Source organism: Myodes glareolus, chromosome 20 (genome assembly GCF_982192425.1).
Source record: "Myodes glareolus chromosome 20, mMyoGla1.1, whole genome shotgun sequence".
Lineage (NCBI taxonomy): Eukaryota > Metazoa > Chordata > Mammalia > Rodentia > Cricetidae > Myodes > Myodes glareolus.
The window spans coordinates 19361053-19379084 of record NC_142045.1 but is presented as its reverse complement, the minus strand read 5'-3'; the positions used below and the strand labels follow the sequence as shown (position 1 = coordinate 19379084).

At 41.5% G+C, this 18032-nt stretch overlaps 2 protein-coding genes across 2 annotated transcripts in view; both read left to right on the top strand.

Annotated features, from left to right (window-relative positions):
- Schip1 (schwannomin interacting protein 1) overlaps nucleotides 1-18032 on the top strand; it is a 726814-nt gene that overhangs the window by 327123 nt on the left and 381659 nt on the right. The window lies entirely within an intron of this gene.
- LOC148118783 (large ribosomal subunit protein eL42-like) lies at nucleotides 3708-4097 on the top strand. The gene has a single exon (XM_087899461.1). It carries the CDS (start codon nucleotides 3737-3739, stop codon nucleotides 4055-4057), a length of 321 nt encoding a protein of 106 aa, XP_087755587.1. The 5' UTR covers nucleotides 3708-3736; the 3' UTR covers nucleotides 4058-4097.

The window sequence follows — 18032 nt, the reverse complement described above, 5'->3', positions numbered from 1 at the left end:
GGTTATGGGCCAAGGCCGTTTCAGGCACCCTCTCCTCTGTACAGAGAACAATCTGGGGATCTCTCCTTGGACCTGGGATCCCATTTATAATCAAGTCTCCTGTAAACCCTAAAATGACTCCCTTAGTTGAAATATATTCTTCCCTGATCCCATATCCATCCTTCCTCCCTCCTCCCCATCCCAGTCCACCGAGCTTTCCCCATTCCTCCCCTACTCCCTTCTCTCTAACCCTCTCCCCTTCCAACAACCTTCCCACCCCGCCATGCACCCGAGGTTACCTGGGACTCTTGTCTATTTCCAATCTCCAGGCAGATAGCTACATGATTTTCATCAGGTTCACCTTCTTATTTAGCTTCTCTAGGATCACGAATAATAGGCTCAAAGACCTTTAATTATGGTTAGAATCCACTTATGAGTGAATACATACCGTATTCCTCTTTTTGGGTCTGGCTTACCTCACTCAGTAAAGCGTTTTCTATTTCCATCCATTTGCATGCAAAATTCAAGATGTCATTGTTTTTTACCGCTGAGTAAAACTTTAATGTGTATATGTTCCACACCTTTTTTAACCATTCTTCTATTAAGGGGCACCTAGGTTGTTTCCAGGTTCTGGCTATTACAAATAGTGCTGCTATGAACATAGTTGAACAAATGCTTTTGTAGTATGTTAGGGCATCTCTTGGGTATATTCCCAAGAGTGGAATTGCTGGGTCCTGAGGGAGGTTGACTCCCAGTTTCCTGAGAAACCACCACACTGATTTCCACAGTGGCTGCACAAGTTTGCATTCCCACCAACAATGGATGAGTGTTCCCCTCATTCCACATCCTCTCCAGCATAGGCTATCATTGGTGTTTTTGAGTTTGGCTATTCTGACAGGTGTAAGATGATATCTCAAAGTTGTTTTGATTTGATTTCCCTGATCGCTAAGGAGGTTGAGCATGACCTTAAGTGCCTTTTGACCATTCGAAGTTTATCTGTTGTGAATTCTCTGTTCAGTTCAGTACCCCATTTTTAATTGGGTTAATTAGAGTTTTAGTGTCTAGTTTCTTGAGTTCTTTGTATATTTTGGAGATCAGACCTTTGTCTGATGAGGGGTTGGTGAAGATCTTCTCCCAGTCGGAAAGTAGCCTTTTTGTCTTACTGACAGTGTCCTTTGCTTTGCAGAAGCTTCTCAGTTTCAGTAGGTCCCATTTATTCATTGTTTCTCTTATTGTCTGCGCTCCTGGGGTTCTGCTTAGAAAGTGGTCTCCTGTGCCTATATCCTGTAGACTACTTCCCACTTTCTCTTCTATCAGGTTCAAAGTGGTCGGATTAATGTTGATGTCTTTAATCCATTTGGACCTGAGTTTTGTGCATGGTGATAGATATGGATCTATTTTCATTCTTCTACAGGTTAACATCCAGTTATGCCAGCACCATTTGTTCATGGGACCTACACCTCTGGAGTTAGATTGCTGGCCATGTCTTTTGATAGGAATTTTAAGTCTGCTGAATCATGCCCTGATCAGGGTGGTAGACTCAGCAGTTTAGAGAGTATAGCGAAGAGGGACTCAGAAGGACCGGATCTGTCACCAGTGTTGTATGGGTGGCTCAAGAGAGCCCTGAGGCAGGTCAGAGGACTGGGGACCTGGGAAGAGTCCCAAAGATTCAGAACCAATAGGACTGGGACCAAAAAGAGGATCTGGGTCACTTACCAGATTCCTGATGTATATTCGCTATTAACTCCTTATCAAATGAATGACTACAAACAGTCTTCTGTTCTGTAGACTGTCACATCACTTCATTAATTGTTTCCTTTATTACATTGAATCCTTTTGTGTGAGAACTCTTATTTGTCCCCTTTCTATCTGCTGTAGATGCTTTTAGTTATATTCAAAAGGCGTTATTGCCCAGACCTGTCAAAGAGCTCAACACTTCAGTTTTTTTTTTTTTTAGGAGGTTTCAGTTTCGGGTACTGTATCTAAGCCCTTAGTTGTTTCCCATTGCTCTTTGTATATGAAATATTATACAATACACTGTCTTTCTTCTGCATAAGTATTCAGTCTCTCAAACACCAGCCAGCGAGCAGCTGTCATTTCCCAGTCACTGCACTTTATGTGTCTTGTCATCTTCATCAGTGGTCAATTCTGCATGAACGTGTTGGTCATTTCTGCTCTTTCTATCCTCTCCCGTCAGCCAGTATGTGTTTTTAGTCCAGTGCCAGACAGCTTTACTTGTAATCACCGTATAACAATCTTTAAAATCAGAGCATAGAATCTCTCCAATATTTTTCTTTTTGATTATTTCTGACTTCACCTGATTTACTTTGTCTGTTCTTATAAAAATGATGTTGAAATTTTGAGAGCAATGGTATGAATCTAAAATAACTTTGGGTGATAGTATGGACATTGTCACAGTATCCATTCTTCCCATATCTGAGTATGAAACAGTTTTCTAATCATTCATGTTTTCTTTATGTTCTTTCATCAGAGTCTTAGAGGTTTTGCTTTGTTTGGCTGGTTTTTTGGAATTTTTTTTTTGAGACAGGATTTCTCTGTAGATTTGAAGCCTGCCCTAGAACTAGCTCTTGTAGACCAGACTAGCCTTGAACTCACAGAGATCCGCTTGCCTCTGCCTCCTGAGTGCTGGGATTAAAGGCATGCACCACCACTGCCCAGCTTCTTAGAAATTTTTATAAACAGGTCTTTCACCTTCCTGGTTAAATTATCATGTGTCAGTGTTCTGTGCTGTGAAGAGACACTATGACCAAGGCTGCTCTTATAAAGGAAAGCATTTAATGGGGGCTGGTTTGCAGTTTTGGGGTTTAGTCGATTGTCATCATGAGAAGCACAGCAACTATCAGGCAGACATGGCGCTGGAGGGGAAGCTACATTCAGAACCATAATCAGCAGGAAGAAAGAGGTACTGGACCTGATTTGGGTTTTTGAAACCTCAAAGTCCACCCCCGGTGACACACTTCCTCCAACAAGGCCACACATATTCCAACAGTGCCACTCCCTAGGCCTCCAAACCTACGAGCCTATGGGGGCTGTTCTTATTCAAACCGCCGCAGCCTGTAACTCTTTCATTTTTCATAGTTCTTAGTGCAAATGGGACAGTTTTTCTTCAGTTCCTTTGGGATGATTCATTGGTGGCATATGGGAACGTTGCTGACTTCTGCATGTTGAGTTTGTAACTTGCAACTTTGCTAAATTCATTTTTCAGTTTTGATTTTTTTATATGGGTTTAGAGTTTTGTACATGCCTTACATCATTAGGAAACAGCAGCAAGTTCACACCTTGCTTTCTTATTAAGATGCTTTTTCTCTTGCTTAACATGCAGTAATATTGAAAATAATACTTACAAAGGTTTTCAAATGAATGAGGGAATCCATATAATATTAAACTAGAAAAATAGAATGCCAAAGCCTATACTCCATGTGATAGTAGTGGAATAAAATAGAACAAAATGAAATAAAAATTTGGGGGCTTGCATGACAATTGAGTCAATAAAGTGCCTGCTGTACCAGCATGAGGACCTGATTTTAATGTGTAGTACCACAGAAGAAACAAGTTTGGCAGGGATACCTGTGATCAAAGAGTTAGGAAGGTAGAGATAGGAGATAGGCAGATCCTTGGGCTCATTGGACAGCTTCGCCTACTCAGCAAGCTCCAAGCCTGTGAGAGACTCTGTCTCAAAAAGTAAGGGTTGCTGGCCTTGCCTCTTTCTTTCTGTGCCGAAATCGCACCCGCCAACATGGTGAACGTTCCTAAGACCCGCCAGACATTCTGCAAGAAATGCAGCAAGCACCAACCCCACAAAGTGACACAATACAAGAAGGGCAAAGATTCTTTGTATGCCCAGGGAAAGCGGCGTTATGACAGGAAACAGAGTGGCTATGGTGGGCAGACTAAGCCTATTTTCCGCAAAAAGGCGAAAACTACAAAGAAGATTGTGCTGAGACTGGAATGTGTGGAGCCCAACTGCAGATCTAAGAGGATGCTGGCTATTAAGAGATGCAAGCATTTTGAACTGGGAGGTGATAAGAAGAGAAAGGGCCAAGTGATCCAGTTCTAAGCTGACCTTGTTATGAAGACAATAAAATCATGAGCTTTCACTCAAAAAAAAAAACAAACAAACAAAAAAAAAAACGTAAGGTAGAGGGTGACCAAGGGATGACACCCAAAGCTGGTCACTGTAATATACATACACACAGGTAGACACAGACAGACAGACAGACAGACACACACACACACACACACACACACACACACATCCACCAGAGGGTTCAAATGATTGCTAAGACATTCTTGCATCTTCACTTACTGGGTTTGACAGAGGACATACAAAATGTTTAGTCCTAATAGGATTTCCAATGAATGGAGTGAATTTCTTATTTTAAATGTGCTCTCTCCAGTATTTGGGGGCATTCATATATAGGATATATATATATATATTATCCTGTTTATATGATATTCCAATTTAGCTAGGCACCCTGTATTTGTATCTGTCAAGTCTGGCAACTTGACCACCAGGCTGTTGTTCTGTGAGTCCGGAGAGGTAAGAGTTGCTGCCAGTTTGATGGCACCAGGTGGACTCATGTTTGATTCCGTACTACTGCCCACCAAGCTGGCAAGAGAAAGCCCCATGTAATTCATGTCTTTGCTCTTAATAAGCACTTTGTTGCCTGGTGTGATTTGGGAAAACAGTAATTATTATACTTAACATCACTTATTTAACTGTATCACGACTGAAAAAGAAAATCCCACCCAATCGGTAAAAGAGAATGCAAAACGTCCTACTCACTGATCTTGCCAAAGAATTTCAGAAAATCATTCGGAAAGATAAAGGAGAGTACAGTTTGAGGATGGTGGCTTGCAAAAGAGCCAAAAGAAAACAAGAAAGCTAGAAAGAAGTCTATTTGGCCAAGGGTATGGTGGGCCGGTGAGGGTCCATAAAAGATTAGGAAGCCGGCACTGTGGTCCTGATGTAAGGCTTTGGGCATGATACTTGCATAAGCTAGATGGAAACCTGATGCTTTTTCCACAGCATCCTGGAGAAAGGTATGTTGGCGACAAGGAAGTTAACATTATCCTTTCTGATACTGTATGCACTCTTGTGTGAAGCCATTGACTCTTTTGCCTGCTAAGGTAAAGACATGTACCTGACCTTATTTACTAACTATATCTCTCAAAAACAAAATAAAACAGAACAATAAAAAAATACTTTTAAGAGGAAAGAGCAGTCCTGAAGTACAAGGAGTTAAATGCTGAGGCTGCCTTGAGAAACTGTCTTCTAAACACAAGTCACTGGAGCTGAATGATTCTGCGAGGTGGGGGAGGAGTCAAGAGGGACTCACTGAACACAGCTCATGGATTTAATAATCTTGTTGAGCATCCTGACCTGCAGGTACTAATTATAAGGCACTGTGAAAATTATGGCAAATGACTCGCTTATTAACTATTTTACATAAATATGTATTCCTTAACTGGGAATAGAAATAGCTGTTATTTTCCATTGGTTTTTCTCTGGCATGGACACATTAGCTACTAAGGAGCAAGAGAAGAGACAGAAGCTATCCCATCTTAGCCTACCTTCAAAATGCAAAAGGACTTAAGTGAAGGAATGATGCTTGGCTTCAAGCCAAGCCCGAATGGCCTCTTCCACCCGTAAATCTCCTCACACCTTGCAGCTGGTGTGATAGCGTTGGTCTTTCTAGTGCCTAACGGTGAGCAGTATCTTTCTGTTGACTGACAAATGATCAAGGAGCCAGGTAAGGGGTTGGGAACAGTGAGAGAACAAGAGAGGTGACAAGTGAGAGGCAGTGCAGCCTCAGTGGTCTGGACTCTGTTGCTCCTGTTTAAGAGGAAATAAGAGAGACCACTTACAGCCCATGTCGTCTCTCCACAAACCGTAAGCCATGTATCCAACCCATCTTCAAGGCAGCCTCCTGAGCAATTAGCTTGATTGCAATTTGAGTACCACCGACACAGCTCCCATAGTCTTCACTAGCCATTAACCACGCAGCTGTTTGGGGAATTTTTTTTTTCCTAAATGAATTGAAATTTCAGAAACGCTTTCATAGATGACTCTTGTTATTTCTCTTTTCTTGGTCGAAGATGCCATTTGGTAAGTTCTGGCATAAAGACAAAGAACTGATGTCATACCATCTCCTCTGCTAGGCTGAGGTATAAGACAGCTAACCTGCAGCCAGTAGTGAGAAAGTAGGAACAATCTAAGGGACCAGTAAGTTCATCTGTCCCGTGATATAAATGGATTATCAATCACACATTGTCTCTGCAGGCATGCACGGTTCCTCGTTTCCCAGATGGTCATGTGTGCTATTAAAGCCAAGAGCTGAAAAACGGGCGGAGGGACTCATATCATTCTCAGTCACCAGACAGGACCATGGGGACTCCAAATGCAGCCAAAGACTCCAAGACGTCTTAAAAGTGTGAATTACTGTCAGTCTCTTACATTCCCCATCCCAAAGCACACTGAATTAGAAACAAAATAAGTGAGGAAATTAGTAACATTTTATATTTATATATCACATATTTACTCTCTGCTCGATGACAGATTCAAAGTCCTAACTCTGCATAGCTGTCTAAGGATTCAGGTATGACTATAAATCATGAAAATGTGTGTGTTCATGTCTGTAATGTTCTGTCACATATAGACAGTCTGATCAAGAGTGACCATTATTGTCAATGAGAAGAGCAAAGCCTTGGTGTGACGTGGGAAATGGAGATCAGAAAGTCTGAATGTGGAGTCACTCTGCTGTACAATGGGGAAAAAAAAAAGCAAAAACGTGTTTTCACGGGGTTGACGGTATCATAAATATCCAACAGAATAAAATAACAAGGGGGAAAATGTTTTTTTTTATGGTTGGTGGGATTCTGAGACTGAGTCTCATACTGAAGCCCAGGCTAGCCTGAAACCTATGATGTAGCTCAGGATGGCCTCAAACTTATTTTCAGTCCTCCTACCTCAGTGCATGGGCCACTTCTGAAAAGAGGGTCAAAGTCCTGTGGCCCTTATAATATACAATGGAAACTGAGACAGTTCTAAAAGTAAATACCTTCCTCTCATGTTTAAAAATGGCAATGACAAACTGTATGCGTGGGATGCATCTGTAATTTAGCATTCCCCCAGCAAGATGGGAGGCTGAGACAGAATTGCTCAGAAGCCAGCTGGCCAGCTAACGTGAAATGCACGGCGCAGCAACAGAAACAACAGGGTGGAAGTTGAGAACTGACTCCCAAAAGTTGTTCTCTGAGCTCCATATATGTGCTACAGCATGTGCATGCATGCGCACACACACACACACACACACACACACACACACACACACACACACATTGATGGTGGCAGTGTCCAAGACCAGAGCCCGTCAATTCTATTTTAATACAAGTGAGCACCTGTAATCATTGGTGTTGTATTCTGATTGACCAAGAATCATCGTTCATGCATGCCATGTTGCTGATAAGCCAGATCAGCCTGCTAGCCAGTGCTTTCATTGATCAACCCCATGTAATGCAAATGAAGACATTCGCTATCATTGTCTCTAAAGTATGTCCCAGCTGTGCTCCCGTGGTGAAAATCAATATGACATCATCAAAACCGCATGAGAAGTTTTTAAAAGTAACTAAAGACATGCACACCATCCTCAAGTAATTAGTAGAGCTACAACTACCACAGCACAGGGAATTAGAGCCAGAGTTTAATTTCTCGTGGTGGTTCATATCCTTCAAATAAATGTGAAAAAAATTCTCTGAGATTCAAATGGCAACAGCCAGTTAACATCAAAACATTTTCTAAGCTAGAGTCAGGGCTGAGTGGGCAGGGTTATGTGAGACACAAGGTAATTTGCTCTACACATCGTTGATGCAATTTTAGAACCCAGTTTTTAGTTTCTTAAATACAAGCACTTAGCTTTGAAAAATTTAACGAGGGGCTTTGCTTTCGACCATGTTGCACTTTCTGTGAGAAAAGCAAAGGAACCTGCAGAACAGTTGCTCGGCTGATTAAAACCACGTACTGCGTGTGAATTAGAACTATTGACCATTTAGAGAAACAATTAAAAAGCTCCACAATGCATCAGCACAGAATCCCATCAGCTTTCTGCCTGAGTCCCGGCAAAATGTCTCTATCCATTCCTACAGTCCATTAATTGCCAAGCTGTGTTATTAAGGATGATAACATTTAGTTTTTCATTGTTTTGCTTTCTCCTCTCTCTTTGGTTTTTAAAAAGCAAATGGGCATCTTACATCCTGGACATGGACAGTCATTTCAGGGCTCCCCTAGCGCTAAACAGTGTTTGACCTTGAAGAGCGAGCGTGCCCAGCTTTCTTTCTTGGTCGAATAAAAGCAGAGTTCTCAAAATCAATGATCACTTCCATGATGGTTTCAGGAAATCCATTTTCCCCTGCTCCCTCACAGGTCCTGAAGAGCTAGCATTACCTTCCTTGAGCTCAGTGTGGCTCTTAGAGGCTAGAATTCATGGAAGAAAGAGACAGACTTAGGAGCCCGGTGCCCTGGTGAAATCCCCAGTCATTCATTTCTCTTAGTGATTGAGCAATTGTTACCTTTCAGTGGATTTAATATTTGTTTCTTCTTTAAGTTGTGATGTTTAGATATGTATAGTGAAATTATTTTAGTGATGCAAATCAACACACCCATCTCTTCATATAGCTACCATGAGTGTGTGGCAAGAATAGCTATAAAACACCCTATTAGAAATTTTCAAATATACAACGCTATGGAACAGATCCCTAGAAGATTTCCATGTTTGTCATTGAAACCGTATATTTTTATTGGTATCTCCCTATCTCTTTTAGCCTCCATCCCTGACAGCTACCATTTAATTCTCTGTTTCTAGACATTTGGTTTTTTTAGAGTCCACATGTAAGTAAAATTACCCAGTGTCTTTCTGTATCTCATTTAGCATGATGTCTTTCAGGTCAGTTCACGTTACTGCAAATGGTAGAGTTTTCTTGTTCCTGCAGACTGAATAATAGTGTAGTGTGTGTTTCTCTAAGTAATAACTTCCTTTGCGTTCGTCTCAATGGACTCAAGCTTTTGCGTCTTAGCCGATGCGCGCTGCGCTGCAATTACTACAGCACTGCTATTGTCTCTTTGAGAAACTGATACCATTTCTTTTGGATAAATGGTCATAAGTGGGATTGGTGGGACATGTTAAAATTTATAGCACGGCTATAATTTTATTGGGGAATAATCTCTAAATTGTTTTCCATAACAGCCATAGTAATTTGCATTCCCACCAAAAGATAAGGCTTCCTGTCCCTTGACTTCCTCACCAGAACTTTTGACTTTTGGGAACAGTCAGCCCAACAAGTGGGGGTGGGGTGGGGGTCAGGGAATGGGGGTTGGCACGATGTTGCAGTTTTGCCAGTGTCCTGGTTTGTGATGTGAAGCAGCATTTTAGACACCTGTTGGCCATTTTGTCTGAGAAAGTAACTATTCAAATTCTTTGTCCATTTTTAGTCAGGTTATTTGGTTTTTTTACTACAGTGTTCCTTATACATTTTGGATATAATCGGTCATCAAACATATTAGCAAATATTTTCTTTCATATCATAGCTCATCTCTTCATATTACTTATTAGTTCTTTTCTCTGCTGAAGTCTTTTTGTTTGATGATACATTTTACCTTTTCTTAAACCTATGTTTTGAGACCATATTCAAGAAATTTTTTTTTGTCAAGATCAACGTCAAAGAGCTCGTGCCCTCTACTTTCTTCTAAAAATTTATACCTTCACACTTCATGATGTTTTTTTTAAAAAATTATTCTGATGAGACAGAGTTGCAGAGCGTTCAAGGCTGCTCTAGACTTGGCCAAAGCTGGCCTTGAACTCTTGACCCTCAGGCCTCTATCTCCCAAGTTTTGCAATTTCAGACAAATGTTATTGTCCCCAGTTTTTAGGGGGAAAAATGGACATTGAGTGAGCATTTTGCCTGCATGTATGTATGTGTACCACTTCCACACCTGGTGCCTGCAGAGGGCAGAAGAGGGTGTGAGAGCCCTGGGAGCTACAGATGATTGTGAGCCACCATGCGAGTACTGAGAACTAAACTCAGGTCCTCTGCAAGAACAAGTGCTTTTTACGACTGAACCAGTTCTCCATCCCCAATCTCCAGCTTTCAGAACTCACGATTTCTGAAGTCTCAGGAACACAGCCCCTTCTAGTGCCAAAAAAAAGGCATTATTTCAGAAAAACGGTCTTGTCAAGCATCTGCTTTTCATAGCGAGTATAAACAAACGATCCACGCGCAGGGGTTTATTCTTGTCACATAAAGACGCAGGGAAGGTGAGCTGGAGCCTGCTCATCTTCTATGGCACTGTCGTCATTGGAGAGACAGGATTTTCCTGTCTACCTGCTGATCTTCCCCATCATTTAACCTTTGTTTTTGTGGATTCTGTATCAATAGGGTCCACAGGAAGAATGTGAGCAGCAAGGTCGTTTCTACTGGTGTCCCATAAACCTGATATAGTTCATATACCCACCCTAGCTGCATGAGAGTCTAGAGGAAACGTTTCAGTGGGCATACTCTTTTCTCAAATAAAGCTGTGTTCTAAGAGCAGGGAAGAAGGGAATTGCGCCCTGACCACGCTCAGTGCTCTGAGGGCTACAGTAACGACGATAACCCAAAGATGTCTGCTCAGGTTGCTTGGGGGACAACTTTGCAGAGGGAAATCCAGCAGTTCTGAAATTGAGAGGCTCTCCTCTGTCGAGCAAGCTCACTTTACTTTTTTGTTTTAAGCGGAAGGAATATGGGTGCGCAGTTGAGGGGATAGTTCACCTCTGTGGTTATTGCTCTGTTCCAGTAGTTGAGTTGACTTGAGTTGACTTGAGTTGACTTGAGTTGAGTTGACTTGAGTTGAGTTACACTGTGTTTGGGGCCTACAGTTGGCTCGGGTGTCATCCAGACATTTGTCTCTCTCCTATTGCCTATGGTGACGTCTCTCTCTCCACAAGGTAACTTATGGAAAGTTCCCACCTTAGTCTGGACCCTTTAAAGGTTCTCTGTTGGGGTTTGTAGACTTCTGAACAGTGAGTGGAGCAGACTGCGCAGCTATCGACACCAAACATTTCCTGGTTGGTGCCACTTTCTCCAATGTGTAAGATGCTCTTGGCTCATGCAAATCCTATTCAAACGAGCCTGTCCCAACTCCAACAGGCCATAGGGGTATCTAAAACTCTCTGTGATATGAAGATAAAACATGTTTAAAACTGTAATTGGGCCTGGACATGTATAAAAATGGGTAATGTCCACAATCAAGCTTGTGTGAGTTAAGGTAGCTGAACAAAAGTGAGTTCTTGTTTGCTAGACATAAAACCGCCCCTTGCCACAAAAGAAATGAAAACTGTCCTGTACTGGCTTTGATCCACTTTCTAAATTTCTCTTTAAAGGCTCTGTTAAATTACAGAGTCCATCTAGGGGATGTGATAAATTACTTTTATCTTCCACAATCCTTGACCATCAATAAGTTTATCAAATTACCTCTAGAAAATTCCACCCTGCCAAAATTTTTCTCTCGACAGACATTGTGGTTTTTTCCCTCATCTGCAGGTCTGGTGTAACCCTTGACATAATGCGGATATTGTTGAGTTTTGGCTGCAGATAATGAGAAGCCTGAAGCGTGGGGATGAGGAGGCAGAGAGGAGGAGGCAGATGGCTCTTGGAGGGCACAGGGACAGTCTGGCAACAGAGAGGAGACTAGACATCTGGGGGAAAAAGTCACAGAGAGGCCATGGCTGCCCGTGGGGAATGGGCATTCTACCTTGTGCTCTTGGCAAAGAGTAAAAGAGCCAATTGGCACCACCCAAGGAGCGATCAAGAACCAACTGTTGAATGCCACAGAGAGGAAGCGCCACGGAGAGGATAAATATTTGTCACCAGATCCAGTTCTGATATCCACTTAGATTTGTGTTTAACTAATACAGACCTCATTAAAGTAATTAGCTTAGCTATGAGAATTTAGTCCCTGTTTCTGGAGTTCCCAAAATAATAGAGAACATGTTGAATCAGAAGGCAATTCCTAGACTCCATTTCTCTCTAGGGCCCCTGTTTTGGGTGCATGCCTATTTCCCAAATTCGTAAGTATTGAGCTAGTGCTTGGTTTTAATTGCTCTCGCTTCTCTGTGTGCAGTGATAGGATGTGAGCCCTAACACTGATTCATTTCACATTTTGATTAAATTATAAAAAGGTCCTAACTAATCTTTATTTTAATTATACAATATGGTTATAGTACGTTCTTTTAAATTTGGCTTTAAAATGGGGCACTAATAGTCATATCTTAATGACTGCTAAAATGTTTGCTCTACTCTTTTTCTATTAACTCCCTGTCTCTCATGTCCACTTCTAACTGACACTACTGAGTCTGAAGTTTTTGTGTGTTTAAGGATACTTTTAATGGCACTCAGATATAAAACAGCTGACCTTTCACATCATTATATAAATAACAAGACATTGAATTTATTCAGTCATACTTCTACCTATAGTACCTGATTAGAGTACACATACATACAGTGTAGCATTAAAATAAAGAGATGAAAATCCCTTTTTCTCCCTTAAAGTAAGAACGCCTCACTCTGGGCTTTATGAGACATCGCCGGGAAGAACGTAACCAACGTGAGGAAGCTGGAAAATGCTGGAGATGGAAAACCTGCCCACGCTCAGCGACTGGCAGAATTCATATTACGGGAATTACTATATTAGCAAAGCAGTCTGTAGATTGAAAATTATCCCCCATCAAAATTTCAATGACAGAATTTGACAAAAAAATAATTCTATAAAGTATGTGAAAGTACAAAATACCTCAAATAGCCAAGTCAACCCTAAAGAGAAAGAACATCAGGATATCTAATCTCACATTGGACTACAGAGCCATAGTAATAAAAACAGCATGCTTCTGGAATAGAATAGACGACCCAGAAAAAAAACTCAGATACCTATAGTCACCTTATTTTTGAGAAAGTGTCAAAAACATATATTGGGGCGGGGGGACACTGTTGAACAAATTGTGCTGGGAATACTGGGTATGGGTATATAGAGTAATGAACCTAGATCCTTAGCTTTCTCTACAAATAATAAAAAAAAAAACAATCCAAATGGGTCAAAGATCTTAATGTAAGACCTGAAACTCTATAACTGATAAAACAGAACATGGACAAATACATTAAGAGGCAGAGATAGACAAGGGACCCAACAGCAGAGGAAATAATTCCAAAAATTGGCAAACTACGTTACATGAAATTTAAAATGTACTTTCCAAAAAAAGGAAACAGCCACCAGCCAGGCTACAGAATGGAAGAAAAGGGGATCAATATCCAGAATATTAAAAACAACAAAAAAGAACTTCAAAAATTAAATATCAAAATTCATCCAGTCAATACACAGGCTATCATATTGATTAAACTATAAGAAAAGGCACACATGGAATATATATATACATATATATATATATACACACACACACACACACACACACACACACACACATATAAATTTGAAGCAATTTCAACATGCTTAGTCTTCAGGGAAATCGAAATAAAAACTTCTCTGAGAGTCACCTCAAGCTAGACAGAGTTTGCACATGTTAACATTAAAAAAAAACAAACTGTAGTGGATAGGGAAAGACCATGAGGGATCAATACTACATAAAGAACTACAGGAGACTAAAGATTCCTGAGAGTGGGAGAAATTCCCCTCACCAGCGGAGAGCACAGCAACGTACTGGACAGTGTGTAGACGGGAACAGGCTACATCGGAGTCAGATTATGGGATCCACACACACAGACCTCACAACAAGTATCTGAGGTGAGGTTGGGGCCGGAGCTTATCCCAGGGTAAGATGTATAGCATGCTGTGAAGCCTGCAGAAGTGTGGGAAAAGCTGAGCTGACACAAGCAAGGATACCCAGATGCACAGGGACCAACAACACTTGGCAGAGGTGGGAATAAGGCCTGACAGTACATGTATTACGGTGTTCTGGACTGCAGGGACCTACAACGTATGATGGGGACAACAGAGGCAAGAAATAGGCTAGAGTGACTAGAGTAGGGCACTGGGCACAGGAAGCCACATGCAGGGACAGAAACAGGGAGTGACCGGGGGTCCATTAGTCATGGAGAGTGACTACCAGACAGCGAGTAGCTCATTCTCAGAGCAAGACTGGAGCTAGAGCCCACAGCCTGCACAGCATCACACAGGGAAAACACCCAAACTCTTCTCTGACTTAGTCCTCTCCTGAAGAGTGAGCATGACTCCATGCAAAGAAGAGAGACACCGAGGAGAAGGAAAAGAAAGAAAAGAAGAAAGGGAGGGAGGGAGGGAGGGACGGAGGGAAGGAGGGACGGAGGGACAGGCAGACGGACAGACGGACGGAGAAAAGCAGAGTCAGTCAACAAACTAACACCAATGTACAAGTTCCTGCAAGAAACAAAAACAATATACACACATACATAAATACATACACACACACTCACATACATAGACGCACACATATACAAATACTCAAAAGACAATGTGTTTCTTCCAAAAATAATCGATCCCATGTTAATGACCCCACTGAGAGCCACTTAGAAAAACATTCCCAGAATTCAAAGAAATGACTGTAAATATGTTCACACAACTCAGAGAAGATATGGATACACTCCAAGAAGAGATAGATATGCTCAAAGGAGAGATGGGTACACTCAAAGCAGATATCGACATACCCAAAGGAGACATGGATACACCCAAAGAAAACAGAAGAGCTGGATGAAAGAAGGGGACCATTTCAAGCTGTAAACTCAGACTCCCATAAAAAGATGAATTATTGAGAAACAGACAGGAACTAAATGATGCTGGCAATGAAAAAGCCAGTAATCCAAATACAAAGCTCAGGGAACCTCAGCAAAAATGTCTGGACAATGTGGAGGACAAAACATCAGGGCCTAGAGGCCAGCGAGGGCAACTTTACCTTTCAAGTAAAAGAAAAAAAATTAAAAACATGAACAGACCGTGAAAGAATTTGGGGGCATCATAAAAAAAGACAAGATCTACAAATTATAGGTATAGAAGGCAAAGAACTTGATATTGATAGCATAAAAAAATTCAAATAAAATCGCAGAAGAACATTCTTAAATCTAGAGAAAGTGATTTCTATCCAAGTACAAGAGGGATAAAGACAGAAAAGGAGCATGAGAGGGGAGGGAGAAGAAGCAATAGAGTAATGGGGTGTATACGACCTGAAGCAGAAGGAGCAATTAGGGGAAAAGGTGGGGGCAATAAAAGGGGAAAGGTAAGATTAGAGAAGAAACTATATTGCCATATAAGTATAAAACTGTCACAACAAAACTCATTTCTTCGTATGCTAACCCAAAGAAGTTTTTAAATATATGAAGCATTTTGGGGAAACAAAGCGTGCCACGGTTTTAAGTAGCAGGCTGTGTGTTTCTCGACCGAATGCCCTCTGAGCAATAGTCTGTGCCTGAGAGTCTATTCAACTTACACAGGTGAATAGCTTGAAGCTCCCATCCTACAGTTTGACATAAAAATCAAGAGATAGTTGAGAAGTTAGCCAAAGGCTGCGGAGATGGCTCGGGGTACAGTGCTCACTGGGCAAGAGTCAGGACCCGAGCCCAGATCCTCAGAGCATGCGTGAAGCTGATGCAACCGTGGCTGTCTGCTATCCCAGCACTCCGGTGAGAAGATGGCAGGTGGAGGCTGGAGAAACCCTGGAAGCTTATAGGCCATGCATCCTGGCACACACAGTGGCAAACACTAGACAGCCTGTCTTAACTGAGATTGAAAGTGAGGACATCTGAGATCCTCTGACCCCCACCCATGCCTCACACCCTCCTACCAGTACTCATGCGCATGAACATGCATATAAACATACACTACACACAAAACAAATGTTAATTTTAAAAGAGTCAGTGTTGGAGAGATAATAGAAAGAATTCTAGGACAGACTGAATATGGGCAGATGTCTTTATTTTAAATGTTACATGTCTAATATGTGTAATCTTGTCAGAATGAAATCAGAGGTTGTGAACAGAGTGACTAGGTCTGGCTAATTCTCACTGAGTATGAGACCTGTCGGTGTCCTTAGACAGTTTTATATAAATTGAATATTTCATGATGACATTTTTGTTAGGTCAGTTTTCAGAGCAATTTCAAAGCATTTTAGGGCTTACCTTTGAGGGTTTAAAAATACTGCAGTGTGCCTATGTTTTATTTCCAAAAATAAAAGCATTTGTGAGCAACCATGAATTGACAGGAAAAAATGTAATAAGGGGAGAGAAAATGGGAGTAATTAAGTGAATTTTAAAGTCAGATGTGTTTTCACTGGAGAATACGCATACACACACACACACACACACACACACACACACACACACAGTTGCCCTCCCTTCCATCACTGACATGACTGTTTATCATTTGCCTACAGTGTGTCAGGTGTCACACACACACACACACACAAGCAGTGGAAAATGATAGGGCTGAGAATGAATTGTTCCCATATGGTCTCCCAATGCTTTGAATACAGAACTGAGTCCTTGTGTGGGGGAGGGGGACACTAAGATTTACTGTGCAAACCCCACAAGAGGAAGGTGTGAGCTGTCCTGGGGTGGAGAAAAAGGAATAAGTCTTTAGATTTCTGCCTAAAGAGCAGTTGGCCATTTTGCACAGAGGTGCCGATAAGGAGGAGACACAATTCGCTACTCAATGCGATTGCACCAAGGAGATTGCAGACCCAGTTACCTAGAATATCATTCTTTAAAATACTTGTCTGCTTTACCAAGAAAGATCTTGACTTGAGTTTCAGTTGCCAAGGAGTCATTCTGTAAGTGACATTTGAGCGACCACTTTATGAACTTGTCAAAATTCACAGTAGTTCGGAAGTGGGCACTCTGCAAGTCCCGGGCGGGCGGGAAGAGAGAGGTCGCTGGCACGGAGCCCAGCTGCCGCACTCAAGACTGAGTTCGACTTACAAAAGGAGCAGGTGCTAACTCTGCATTTCAAGTTGACACCATTTTTCATGTTGATACGGGCCTGTTTTATGGCTGTCCTCTTGCATGCTCTTCACAGCCACATCACAGAGTAACAGCTGTCTTTTACGGAGGGTCTGGTGTGTGCCGAGGCCGTGTACTTTTCCTAGGCTGACACGGTCTTGAAAGTCACCTTCAAAGAGTGGATGATTATCATGTGGCGACGCAAGAGACAGGGCCCGAATGGTGAGGCAAAATGCCAGTACCACCATGTTGCAGAATTAGCTTGTCAGACATTTGCCTAATTCTGAAGTCAGAGTGCTGTCTCCTACAAGGAAGAAGGCAGTAAGACCAAGAAAGAAGGGACAGGAAAAAGAGAGAGGCAGAGAAGGAAAGAGGAAAAGAAGAAAGGAGGGAGAAAGAGGGAAGAAGAGAGAGGAGACAGAAGGATTGGGAACATCAGAGATTATTTTACACATTTGTATTTGAGAGCGGCAGGGGGTGGGGGTGGGACAAGTTTGTCAAGGTCACAATTGGTAAGAGACAAAATGTAAAATAAAGTTCACATCCCCTAAGAACCTTCCCACCGTGCCTCGGCCGCCTTTCCAATGTCAGGAAAGAATTAAACCATGATTAAGTCTAACAATTCATTACATACTCATTTTAAATCTGAATATTATTTTCTCTAAACCAATACTGGAAAGGTAGGAAAACTGATTCAAAAATATATTTTTTTAATCTCTGCCTGATAAAAGTAGTTTTTCTCAATCAAGCTATAATGCAGAAGTGAACAAACTATGTATTATACATTCAAATTATGCAGAGCAATAAATAATTCTCAAAGGAAATAAGCAATGATTTCCAAAAATTCAATTGACATCCCAAATTAGATCTACAGAAAAAGACCAGCCAATTAACTCCGCAACAGCTCTTTCTATTTTCTATCCTCGCTTGCATTCTAAAATTTTGTTTATATAATTACCTCAGAACCATGGGGGAAGTAAACTCATTTCTGTGTTTTAGGGAATAATTGTCTTGTTCAAAGGGCA